This window comes from Trichosurus vulpecula, chromosome 5 (genome assembly GCF_011100635.1).
Source record: "Trichosurus vulpecula isolate mTriVul1 chromosome 5, mTriVul1.pri, whole genome shotgun sequence".
NCBI lineage: Eukaryota > Metazoa > Chordata > Mammalia > Diprotodontia > Phalangeridae > Trichosurus > Trichosurus vulpecula.
This window is the reverse complement of record NC_050577.1, coordinates 298,202,072-298,214,347: the sequence shown is the minus strand read 5'-3', so window position 1 is coordinate 298,214,347 and position 12,276 is coordinate 298,202,072. Positions and strand designations below refer to the sequence as shown.

Sequence of the window (12,276 nt, the reverse complement as noted above, 5' to 3'; positions counted from 1 at the left end):
ATCCCCACTAGGGCTGCCATCTCTCTCGTCATTTTCTTCATCCCCTAGACCCCTCCTGCCTCCTGGGCATCCCTTCCCCTTCATTCAAATCCCTCCACAGCTCTCGGCTCAGACCTGCCTCTCCACACCCGGTTCATCCCGCTCGCCATCATGCATTCTCTATTCCAGCCACGTGGGCTGACTTTCTGTTGCCCACGTACAGCCTGGCCACCTCCGTGCCCTTATAAGCGGCTCCCCATGCCTAGAGGGCCGCTGTTCCAGTTCCCTTCAAGACAATGCAAGTGCCAGCCCTGAAATGGGGCGGGTCCTGCTCCTGCCAATTGTAATCACTTTTTGCTCATTTGTGTGCTTATCTCTTAGTAGAACGTAAGCTCCTTGAGGGCAGAGGCTATTTTCCTTCAGGGGTTTGTATCTAGAACCAAGTGGCAGCGGAGTTCTCAGGTCGTGGGCTTCCTGTCTTCTGCCAGGAGGAGTGCCCAGTGCCCCTCTACCGTGCCCAGTAGCTTGGACCTGCCTTCCTCCTGGGGTGCTCTCTGAGCTCTGAGCGTCTGGGGCAGGGCAGCTGGGGGATTCTCTGGGCAGCAGCAGATGGAGCCCGGCTCCTGGGCAGCCCGGCTCCTGGGCAGCCCTGGGAGGATGCCCGCGTGTGGCTGGCACCCCGCAATGGCTCGCCCACCTGAAGATGAAGATGAAGAGCATGAGCAGCATGCAGAAGGTGGCCACGTTGTCCATGGTCTTCATCAAAACCACCAGCTGGCGGCGCAGGGCTGGCATGAAGCGGACCAGCTTCAACACCCGCAGGAGGCGGAAAGTCCTCAACACCGAAAGGCCCCCGTCCGACTGGCCGATGATCTCCCAGATACTGCGGGGGACCAAGCGCGGGAGGGAGGAGAGAAGGAAGGGAGAAATGGGGGAGGGGAAGGGGAGCAGAAAGAGGGAGGGGGAGAAGCAGGGAGGGGAGAAATGGGGGGAAGGAAAGGAAGGAGAGCAAGAGCAAGGGGGAGAAGCAGGGAGCAGACAGTGGAGAGGGGGAGTTTGCACCAGAGACAAAGGGGATCATAGGAAGAACAGGGGAGATGCAGAGGGGAAGGAAAAGTGGAAGGGTTGAGGCCCAGGGAACAGGCAATGTAGAAAGAAAAAAGTCCAAGAAAGTTCGAGCCATAGGAGGAGAGATGGCATCAAGAGAAGGGGAAGAATTGGGGAAAGAAGCAGAGAAAATAAGGAATGAGAAGAGAATTAGAAAAGAAGGAGAGACAGAGAATGGCCCAGTTGAAGAGGAATAGGCCCAAGGCAAAGGGAGGCAGGGGGTGCAGGGGCAGAGAAGAGCCAGGGAGGCCGACAGGATGGGAGATGAGAAAGGAGGAGACACACAAAGAAAGGAGAGACTCAGAGAGAGGGAGAGACAGAGGAGGGCAGGAGGAGGGCCCCGAGGGGAAGTGGGGTAGAGAGGGGGGTGGGAGGCAGAGGAGGGAAGAGATGGGGCATTAAAGAGGAGGAGAGAGAGATGGAGGAGACCAGAGAGAATGGGGGATGGGGGTGGAACAGAGGACGAGGAATGAAGAGATGAGTTGTTTGGACCACTCTGCCTGATGAAGGATCATCCTGGTCATAGGGTAGACCTAGCAGAGTTAATTAAAATTCCTCCAAGTCTCCAAGCTTCATTTTAGCCCAGAGCTTCAACCTCTGTGCCACCTGCTTCCTCCCACCCCTTCGCCCTCTGACCAAAGCTGAGCAAAATGGGTTGCTGAGGACAGTATCTCTTTCCATTTCCCTTTCTCAGCCTCTGGAGGACACACTGCAAGGCAGGTAGCAGCAGGAGTTGGGCTTGGTTCCCATGCTGCCTGCACAATCAGCTCCTAGATGGTGGGGAGTAGGGGTCAGGGGAATGAAAGAAGCCAGGGAAGGTACTGAGGCAGCCTTGAGTGGGTAAACACAGCCTCTGTGCTTGGGGAAGGTGTCTGGGTTGGGAGGCAGGCTCCCGATGAATAGGGGAGGGGTGGTCCTGATCGTAGGGATGGGCTGGGGGGGGGAAACAACCCAGCCCCTGGCACCTGATGATGACGATGATACTGTCAAAGATGTTGTAAGGGTTCCGTAGGTAGTCGAAGAGGCCAAAGGCCGCCAGCTTCAGGATCATTTCCAGGGCAAACATGCTGGTGAATACCACATTACTGATCTCGAGGATGTTTGTCAGCTCCTCAGGCTACAGAAGGAGAGGAGGAAAGATATCAGGCAATGACCTTAGACAGAGTCCCTGAATGCCAGGTCTGGGAGGGGCCTTAGAACATGAATTGTCAGAGCTGGGAAGGGCCTTAGAACATGGAATATCAGAGCTGGGAAGGGCCTTAGAACAGGGAATGTCAGAGGTAGGAAAAGCCTTAGAACAAAGAATGTCAGAGCTGGGAGAGATCCGAGGACATGGAATGTCAGAGATGAGAGGAGCCTTAGAATAATGTAATATCAAAAGTGGGAGGAATCTTAGAACATGGGATGTCAGACATTTGGAGATCCTCTCATTTTACACACAGAGAAAATGAGGACCAGAGGACTTGTCCAAAGTGAGGGAACAAATGAGTGAGGAGGAGCATAGATTTAGAGCTGGAAAGGACCTTGGAGACCACTGAGTCCAGCCCCATTGTTCCATATAACAGGAAACTCCTCGGAGTGAAAGTGATTTCCCAGGGTAACAAAGCTAACAGGTCTCTCCACATGTCTGGCTCTCTCCCCACTCTCACAACCCTCTGAGAAATCCACTCCCAGTACTCTGGCTGTGGATGGAACTTCCTCTCCACACTCAGCTCTGCCCTCCCCTGCCCCCTGCCTTGGCCAGCACCTCTTGGCTCCAGAAAGCTCCCCCTCTCCCCTGTGGTCTCCCTAATTGCTCAGGGAGCCAGCTGATTATACGAATTAGGCATCAGCAAGTAGGGAGTAACCCACTAATGCCCAACTCTGAAGGCGGAAGAGGCAGGCTAGGGGGACAGACTCTAACAGAAACAAACACTCTTGGAGGATGTCAAAGAGAGAAGGAGGGAGGGAGGGAGAGGCTGAGCCAGAGGAGGCATCCCAGGGAGTCTCCCCTCTTCATGCTTCTAAGAGCACTTTCCCTTGAGAATCTTCCAGGGTCCTGATGGGTGGAGCTGGTAGGGAGGGTGACAGACAGATGGAGGGGAGAGAGGGGTCTGCTGAGGCCACATCAGCACCAACCTCCCCAACAGCATGAGGCTGCACTGAGTGAATACACTGGGCTGGGGGGGGGGGACTCGGCGCCTTCTCCTGACCTGCATTTTCATCCACAGAGGGACCTGGGGATGAGGAAACTCTCTCCCTCGATGAGGTTGGACCCTGCTTTGTAACTAAGAGTCTTGGGGAGTTGCCTGGGACCCTGAGTGGTTAATTAACTTACTCGGGATCACACAGTCAGATGGGACTTGAACCCGTGTCTACTGGATCCGAAGCCAACTCTCTAACCACTATTCCGCACTGCCTCCAAAAATGAAGTGGTTCCTACTCTCAAAGTTAGGAATTACTTTATTGGTGGCTCTTCATCCAAGCAGCTAGGCTCCACCACAGTGGATAGAGCACTAGGGTTGAAACCTGGAAGACTCATCTTCATGAGTTCAAATCCCACCTCAGACACCTCCTAGCTGTGACCCTGGGCAAGTCACTTAACTTTGCCTGTAAAATGAAATGGAGGAGGAAACAGCAAACCATTCCAATCCCCAAATGCAGTCACAGAGAGCTGGACATGACTGAAAGGACTCAACAACGACTCCATCCAAGAGGTCACACTGCCCCTCGTACATGAACAAGTCAAGTCAACAAGCATTTATTAAGCACCTACTGTATGCCAACCACCACACTAAGACATAAGTTACTTTATAAGCATTAAAGCACTAGGAAAATGAGTATAATTACTAAGAATAGCCTCTCTGAGCTTCAGCTCCTCACCTAATACCCTGGCCATGTTGAAACACAGGGCTGTTACAAGGATCAAATCACTGGGTACAGGGAAAATGCTTTGGAAAAGTAATGTGTTACTTAAATACAAAATGTATTACACAATAATTAACATTCCTAGAGTGTCTTAAGGTTTGTTCTAAATGCCTTGTGGACATTATCTTATTTGATTCTTACAACATCTCTGTGCTATTGTCTCTTTTTTACAGATGGAGAAACTGAGGCTAAGAGACTTGCCCATGGTCATTCAGCATGTTCGAAGCAGAATTTGAACTCGAGTCTCCTTGACTGTAGGTCCAGCACTGTGGCTGCCGCACCAATACAAATATGAGTGTTATTGTTATAAGGCCTCATCCCCCAAGAGAGGCCCCCCACCCCCACCCCGCCGCATTGACTCTGAACAGGCCAAGTCCTCAGCATGCTTCATCCTCAGGGTCCTTTCCAGCCTCCCTCCCCTGAGCCAAGCAAGGCCTCTTCTTGCTCAGGCTTTAAGGAAGGGGCTGGGTTTCTAAGGAAGCGGTCAAGTCGAGGCTTGGCAGGCCCCTCCTAGAGCAGAGGGGCTCCTTCTTTCAGAAGGCCAGGAACAGAGCCAGCAGCTGGCCTCATGGGGCCCTCTGGATTGGCTGGCAGGGCCATGGAGGACAGCAGAGGGCTGGATCCGGGTGCCATGTCTGTGAGGGGAGACTGCATGAGGCCTGAGCCGGGGGAAGGAGACGGTGTACGTGTACATGGGAGCCCTGGGAGCCACCACGACCGTCTCATGTGCTTAGGACTTTAGGTTGACAAAGCGCTTTTCTTATAACTGCCCATCGAAGGATCGTGGCATCCTTGGGATAGAACTGGAAGAAACCTAGGCCCCTAATTTCACAGATGGGGAAACAGAGGCCCTGGGAAGGGAAGTGACTTGCCCAAGGTCACACAGGTGATAAATGGCTGATCTAGGACTTGTGACCTTAGGCAAGTGTCTGGGCCTCAGTTTCCTCACTTGTGAAATGAAGTAATTGGAAGAGACAATCTCAAGACTTGTAATGAATCTTGTTCTGGACTTGGGGTCAGGAAAACCTGGGTTTGAACCCCGATCCAAAACCACACACTACCTGTGTGACCTTGAGCAGTCACTTCCTCTGTGTGGGCCAGTTTCCTCATCTGTGAAATGGGTCGGATTCAACAGTCACTGAAGTCTCTTCCTTCCTCTAAATCTATGAGCCTCTGCTAAGGTCCCTTACATAGTTCTGGGAAGGGCTGCCTCCACCTCAGCCCCTGGTCTCTGCTCCTCCTGCACCCAGGAATCTCTGGCCAAATGCCCCCACCCGCAGGAAGGTACAGCTCTGCAATGCTCCCCAGCATGCCTGCCCTCAAAGCAGGATGGGGATGGGGATGGGGATGGGGACCCAGTTTCATTTCCTCTGAGCAGAAAAAAGAAGGGGGAAAAATGCCCTCCCCAGCCCCCTGTCTAGGGATTCTCATCTATATACTAGCTTTTCAAAAACCCAGGTAAAAGGAGAAGGCCCCATTTCCATCCATAATTACATTTGAATAATAAAATGGGCCCAGAAAGGGAGAACAAAGCCCAGGAGGGAGGGAGAGCTTGTTGGGAAGAGGAGGGGGTGAGGAGGGAGGGCCCACTGTGGGGAGAGAGAGACACACACACAGAGCAGAGGCTGGAACCCGCCAGGCAGTAATGATGTCTGATGCCGGCTGGGCACCCAGAGCCCAGATGCTGAGCAGAGATGCCAATTTCAACCTGAAGCAAATGATGATGTCAGCGGTAATGAAAAATGTAGAAGGTGACAGGCCATGATGGTAGTCTATCCCCTGGCCCTGGCAGAGGAGGCCCGGCTCCCCCAGCCAGGCGGCCCAGCCTCGCCCCCTCCTCACAAGGACTCGCCGAGTGCCAAGACAAAAGTCGGGTTCTCCTCTCTTCAAGAAAGGTCACCGGCTCCTGCTCCCACGCTCCTGCCTGACAGCTGTTTCTCTAGTCAAGCACACACCTGTTAATCTTTTCCTAATGGGCCATCCATCACTCCTCCAAGCATCTTCTCTGGAGGGAGGCGGGGAGTGATGGGAGAGAGAAGAAGACAGACAGACTGACGGACAAATCAGGAAGTGAGGAGTGAGAGATGGAGCCAGAGGCACCTGGGGAAGATGGAGACAGAGATGGCCCCAAAGGGACAGAGAAAAGGAGGCAAGGGAGAGGGAGACAGGAAGATTAGGGAAGAGGGGGCTGAGAACAGGGAAGAAGCGATAGAGAGGAAGAATCCTAGGGAGCACAGAGGGAGAGGGTCCTGGAATCAGCACGAGGCCAGTGAGGCCAACTCCCTCATCTTACAGATGGGGAGACTGAGGCCCGGAGTGTCCTAGAACCTGAGCTGGAAGGAGCCTCAGAGGTCATCCCATCCAACCCCTTCCTCTTTCAGTACCATGGAGGTAAAGTGATTTGCCCAAGGTCAGGCATGTGGGAAGCAGTGATAGTAGAGAGAGGAGAAGGAAGAGAGCAGAAGGGAAAGGGGCCAGCTGGATGTCCCAGGCCTGGACTGACGCACATCCCAGGCCATTCTGGAGAGGCAGACAAAGGCCAGGGCACATCCAGCCCTCTGCTCTGTCCTGAGCTGAGCCAGACTCTCCACTGGGAAGGACTGTGCCTCCTGCCGAGGGTGCAAGGGAAATAATTTCTGGCCGAGACTCCTGAAGAGGACCCCCTCCTGCACCGTTGGCATTGCCCTGAGCGATAAGCCTGGGGCAGGAAGCAGAGGAGGGATGTCCAATGTCTCTTCCTAGCTTGGGAGGGCTGAGCAAGGACAGGGTAGCTTCTCTCCTTGCCTGTCTCTCCCTCTGGCTCCTCACACAGAGGTTCCAATACCTCATCTGACTTGCCTGCTATCTTTCCCCACCAAACTTTCTGGCCTGAGTCACAGAATGATGCCTGAGGAGGAAAAGACTCCCTTGGGGCCCATCCTGAAAGCCTGGGAACAGGAATCCTTCCAGCCATGACACCCACAATTCCTCACACTGAGCCAGAGAAAGACAAAAGCCAAAAATGATAGGAGTTCTGGGAGTGAGCCTGGGCTGGGGAGGTGGGAGGAAATCCCCAGCTTCCTTCGAGGCTTGGCTGTGCTGACACCTCCTACAGGAAGCCTGCCCCAATGACTTCTGCCCAAGATGACTGGAATTCAATTCAATCCAACAAACACTTGTGGAATATCTACCGTATGGAAAGGCAGCATCCTTAGGGGACAGAGAACTGACTCTGGAGTCAGAGGCTCTGTGTTCAAATTCTGCCATCCATGTGACTTGGGACAATTCTCTAAAACTCTCTGATCCTCAGTTCCTGGGAACCAACATGGCAACCAGCAAGAGCAGTGAGTTCTAGGGCTCACACACACACACACACACACACACACACAAATTGGTGGGGAGCAAATCTACTGCATCCCATCTTACAATTCTTAGACCATTTAGGAGTAAGATAGAAATTAGAACCTTCAGACAAAGAGTCATCCCTGGGGCAACCTAATTTGGGGGAGGGTAGGCCAGATCTATGATTTTGCTGATACAGGGAAACCCCATGAGGAAATCTCCTCTACCAATGAAAATTGGTGATTGCTCACCAATTTGTAATCTTACAAAGTTGCTTGAGGGTCACACAGTCATTACTTATTGGGGTCAGATTTGAACCCAGATCTTTCCGATTCTGAGGCCTGCCCTTCATCTACTAGACCACATTGCCTCCTAATGTAAAAATACATCCTGAGAAACACACTTGACATTTTTGTTCACCTATTTCCAAGAGCGCAGTCCCACTCATGAAATATTAAGAAAACCCCTGCCCCGTGGAGAGCTCTGGGCATGACAGTTTGGGAGTGGCCCCATTTCCATTAGACACAGTCCTGCCCTCATAGAGTTGACATTTGTGTAGATGGGGAGTCTAGGCGTCATATACCATCTAAGGGAGACAATGACCACAACCTGAAAATGAGGCAGCTACAACTGAAATGAAATCTCACACTCTCAGGGCCAGAGAGGACCCAGAGGTCATCTGCTCTAATCTGTACCTTGGCCCTAGCAAGGAGGACCTCCAACAAGGTGGGACACACTGCTTCCCAAAGCAGCCCATTCCACACTGGGACACCCCGAATTGTTAAGAAGTTTTACTTTCCCGACGTTGAAATCTGCCTCACTTAAAATACCCCCCACCACCCTGGTTCTGCTCTCTGGGACCAAAGTCAATTGCTCTTCCAGATGACCACCCCTCAAATGCTTCAAGACAGCTGCCATGTCCCCCTCTCCTGTCTTTTCTGGGCATACCTAAACATCTGTGAGCACCACCACCTCCTAACCCAGGACAGCCTGTTCTACTTTGGGTCAGCTCTCTTTCTTAGGAAGTTTTTCCTAACCTCAGCCTAAATCAGCCTCTTTACAACAACATTCCCCAATGGCTCCTGGTTAAGGCCAAAGAGAATAAGCTCAATCCTTCTCCCATGTCTGACTTTATGATGCCATGGACTGCAGCATGCCAGGCCCTTCTGTCATCCACTATCTTTCACACTCTGTCCAATCTTCCAAGTGACAGACTTTTAAACACCTGAAGACAGCTCCCATATCCCCCAGGGGCTTCTTTTCTCAGGTTTAAACATGCCCGCTTCCTACAACTAGATATCATTCTCAAAGCATGGTCCAGGGACCCCCCAGAGGCCTGACACTCTTTCCAGGGATCCAGAGGTCAAAACCATTTTCATAATCACACTGACATTTTAATTCCTGGTATGGTAAAGATTGATAGATATAAGCCACATAGACAAGCTCTTTGGAGCCTTAATAATTTTAAGAGGGTCAATGGATCCGGAGACCAAAGAAGCACCGATCTCCAACATCCTGGCCAGGCAAACACCGGGAGAAGTGATTGATCTGGAGATAGAGGACTGGCTTTGAATCCAAGCCCAGTTACTTATTCATTGTGGGACCATAAGCTCTCTGCTCCTCAGCTGCCTCATCAGAGTGAGATCAGAAGGTTTCCTAGAGTCCTTTCCTGCTCTGAATCTAGGCTCTGTGTATTAAGTGCCTACTGTGTGCCAGGCACCTGTGCCGGTTACAAAGAGGAAAGTGGGATGGTCTCTGGCCTTCCATTCTATCCCGGCCATCCTCCCCAGATGGATGCTCTCCTTTCCAGCTCTTAGATGCTGATATTCGGTGCCTTCTTTCGCTTGGACTTTCAGGACAGAGTTAAGAAGGACAGACGGAAGCTGAAAAGAGGCAGGTCAGGAATATCTTCTTACGGTGAGAACTGCCCACATGTAAAAAGGCTGCTTGAGAGGTGCTGTGTTTCCCCTCTTTAGGGCTTTTCGGTAGTCTCTGGGATGTTATGGATGGACCCTGGGGTCCCTTCCGGCTCTGGGATTCTGAGCTGCTTTCTAATCGCGGCCAATCTGCTCCCCCACATGCAATCCCTGACAAGAGACAGCGGGGGTGGTTTGGTATAACCCCGATACTCTGGGGCATGATTGGTGGAACTGCAGGAGAGAGAAACGTGTGTTGGTTCTCCTGAGCTAGCAGCTTCTCATCCCTAGAGACGGCAAGCGCTGAGCCGGCTGTCTCTACCTGTCAATCAGTGAATCGACAGTGTGGCAGGGTGACAACACGGAGGGGTGGACGCTCACTTCTGCTGTTGTCATCCACCCCCCTCGCGGCTCACCGATAGCGCTCCTCGGTGGGCACGCGCCTTAGACAGAGCATCCTGAAATAAACACGGGGGTGGAACGTTTGCTGCTCTCTGTCTGGGAACTGAGATTAAAAATATCAATCGGCCCAGAACGATGCTTGGCTGACTTGAAACAATTGCTGCTGCTTTATAAAAATACCTTTAAAAATAACAGATTCTCCCGATGTCACCCTCGTTTCTTTCCTGACAATCTGGATGTCTGGGCTGCTGGGGGGAGGGGATATATGGGAGAAGATGATCCAAATACCCTAGTGTAGTGGGCCAGAGCCTCAAATTTAGAGTGAGGAGTGCTGAATTCAAATCTTACCTTGTTGACTTACTGTGTAACCTTGGGCAAATTACTTAATCTCTCTGAGCCTCATCTGTAAAATCAGGATAATGATGCCTGAGGCACGCACTCCACACGTTTGTTGTACAAAAAGCAATTTATAAACCTCAAAAGCAGCAAATAAATATTATTATTATTAGTCTGCTGCTGAAGCCACACATTCCTGGCTCTAAAAATTATAGCCTTGTCAGAAAAAATCATAGAATTGACCCCAATTCTAGCCCAATGACTGGCACACAGTAGGAGTTTAATAAATGCTTGCTAATTGACTCATTGGATCAAAATGTCATAATGGTAAGGGAAGTTATTTTGCAAGGAGGACACCGAGACCCAGTGGGAGGAAAAGGCTGCCGGAGGTCCACAAGTGCCTCTTTTGGGGGCGATGTGAGGCCATAGAAAGAGTCTACTGACAAAGCCTCAGGTTTGCATCCCATTTCTGATTGGTCCCAGTTATGCTAGGGATGTAGTTTGTCTCAACCTGAAGATCTGGGCTCCCTGGGGGCCAGCTAGGTCTTCTTTCACCATCTCCTTCTTTTTCCTGGCCTCCAGCTGCCCGGTAGCCATTTTTACTCTATTTTTCCCAGACCAAACATCCTCCTCCTCAGACATTGCTGTGGCCTCAGTTACTTGGAGCAGAGGTCCTGCCTGTCCCTCCATGGTATTCTGGATTTCCTCATAGGTTTCAAAAGTCCTTTCTGTTATCCTTGTGAAAGACTGGTAGGAGAGAAGCCCCATCTAGGAGGGCAGGGGAGGTCATTCCAAATCAGTCCTGATCGGAGACGTCCAGAGGGCAGAAGTTAAAAACCAGGATGTGTTGGACAGCTAGGTGTCAAGTAGAGGGCTGGTCCTGGAGTCAGGAGGACTGGAGTTCAAATCCGGCCTCAGGCACTTACTAGCTGTGTGACCTTGGGCAAGTCGCAGAACCCCAATTGCCCTGCCTTCCCCCCTCCAAAAAAAACCAGGATGAGGGAAATCTACACACACAAACATGTGCTAGGGAAACACCTACTATGTGCTAGAGATATAAAGACAAAAAGTCCCCTCCCCTCATCCACATTCCAAGTGAACCCCACCTGGTTCACTTTGCCCTGGTATAAATATGACTTGTTAAGTCTCTGGGCCAGGTCCCTATTCAGTAATTATGGCCAGCCTCTTCTTATAGGTTCCTGATGCTTTGTATTCATCCTAAGTAATCTGCCTTTACTCCCATCTTCTCTAAGCATTCTTTATAAATGCTGGCTGGTTGATGAGTTCTCTACGTGGCCTCATCGATACCTTTACACAGTACCATCTCTCCTTCATGGTACAAAGCTTTTGAGTCTGCCTCATCTTCAGAATTCCATTGATGTGAACCTCCCATCCCGCCTTGGACCAGCTCCCTCGATTGAATCCCATGCTATGGGGCTTCTTCTTCTTTTTCTGCATTTTCTAATTGGTGAGAAGAGCAGTTCCCCTGGTAGTCACTTCCTCCTGCTGGAGGATAAGAATTCCAGCAAGGCAAAGACTTTCTCAACCACCCCGCTCTTGTCAGGGAAAGTGCTCCAGGACATTTGCAGAGAGGCAGAGATCCTATTGGCCCCCATGCATGCTGCTGCCCAACCCCCATTCTGAATCAGGAGGCATTTAAAAGTTGCGGTTGAAGTTGTGTGTTATGGTTTGTCCTTCGTTCTCAAAGAGGACCATGGCATCAGAAAGATGATACCGTGACTTGCAAGTGGCTTGGATTTGAGTGAGGGAGGACTGTGCAAGCTGACCAGCCTCACTTTCTCCTCCAGACCTGTCTGGCTCCAGTGGCCAGATATAGATGAGGACAAGTGGAGATGGCTCAGAGGCATTTGAAAATGCTTGTGTTGGAGGACCAGCGAGCTCCACAGTGATCTCCATCTTACAGAGGAGGACTTGCCCAGGGTTACACAACTTGTGAGTTTCTGAGGAAGTACTTGAAACCGAGTCTTCCAAGCTCTAACTGCAACACACCACCTGCTATACCACACTACTGCTCCAAGGTCCACAGCCCATCTCTGGGCCTCAAGCCACTGTCAATGGCCATCGTGGTCACTGTTAGCTGGGCTAAGTGGTTTTTGTTCAGCTAATCTCTTTCTCAGAAGCCAATCTCTTCAGCCTCCAAATCCCTTCTTATGTCTTGGATGACAGACTTCCTGGGGAAGAGGGTGAGCCAGCTGGGCCTGAGCCTGGCACTGTACAGAAGATCTCCATTCTCTCCCACCTGGCGAGGCAGTCAGTCACCAAGCCAGTGATGGATGCTAAGCAGTCA

At 51.4% G+C, this 12,276-nt stretch overlaps 1 protein-coding gene across 1 annotated transcript in view; it reads right to left on the bottom strand.

Annotated features, from left to right (window-relative positions):
* CACNA1I (calcium voltage-gated channel subunit alpha1 I) overlaps positions 1-12,276 on the bottom strand; it is a 115,090-nt gene that overhangs the window by 58,727 nt on the left and 44,087 nt on the right. The window contains exons 7-8 of the mRNA XM_036760824.1: positions 2,052-2,203; positions 677-862 (exon numbers count right to left, since the gene is read on the bottom strand). Of these exons, the coding sequence (XP_036616719.1) occupies positions 677-862; positions 2,052-2,203 (338 nt within the window). The remainder of the gene's footprint in view (positions 1-676; positions 863-2,051; positions 2,204-12,276) is intronic.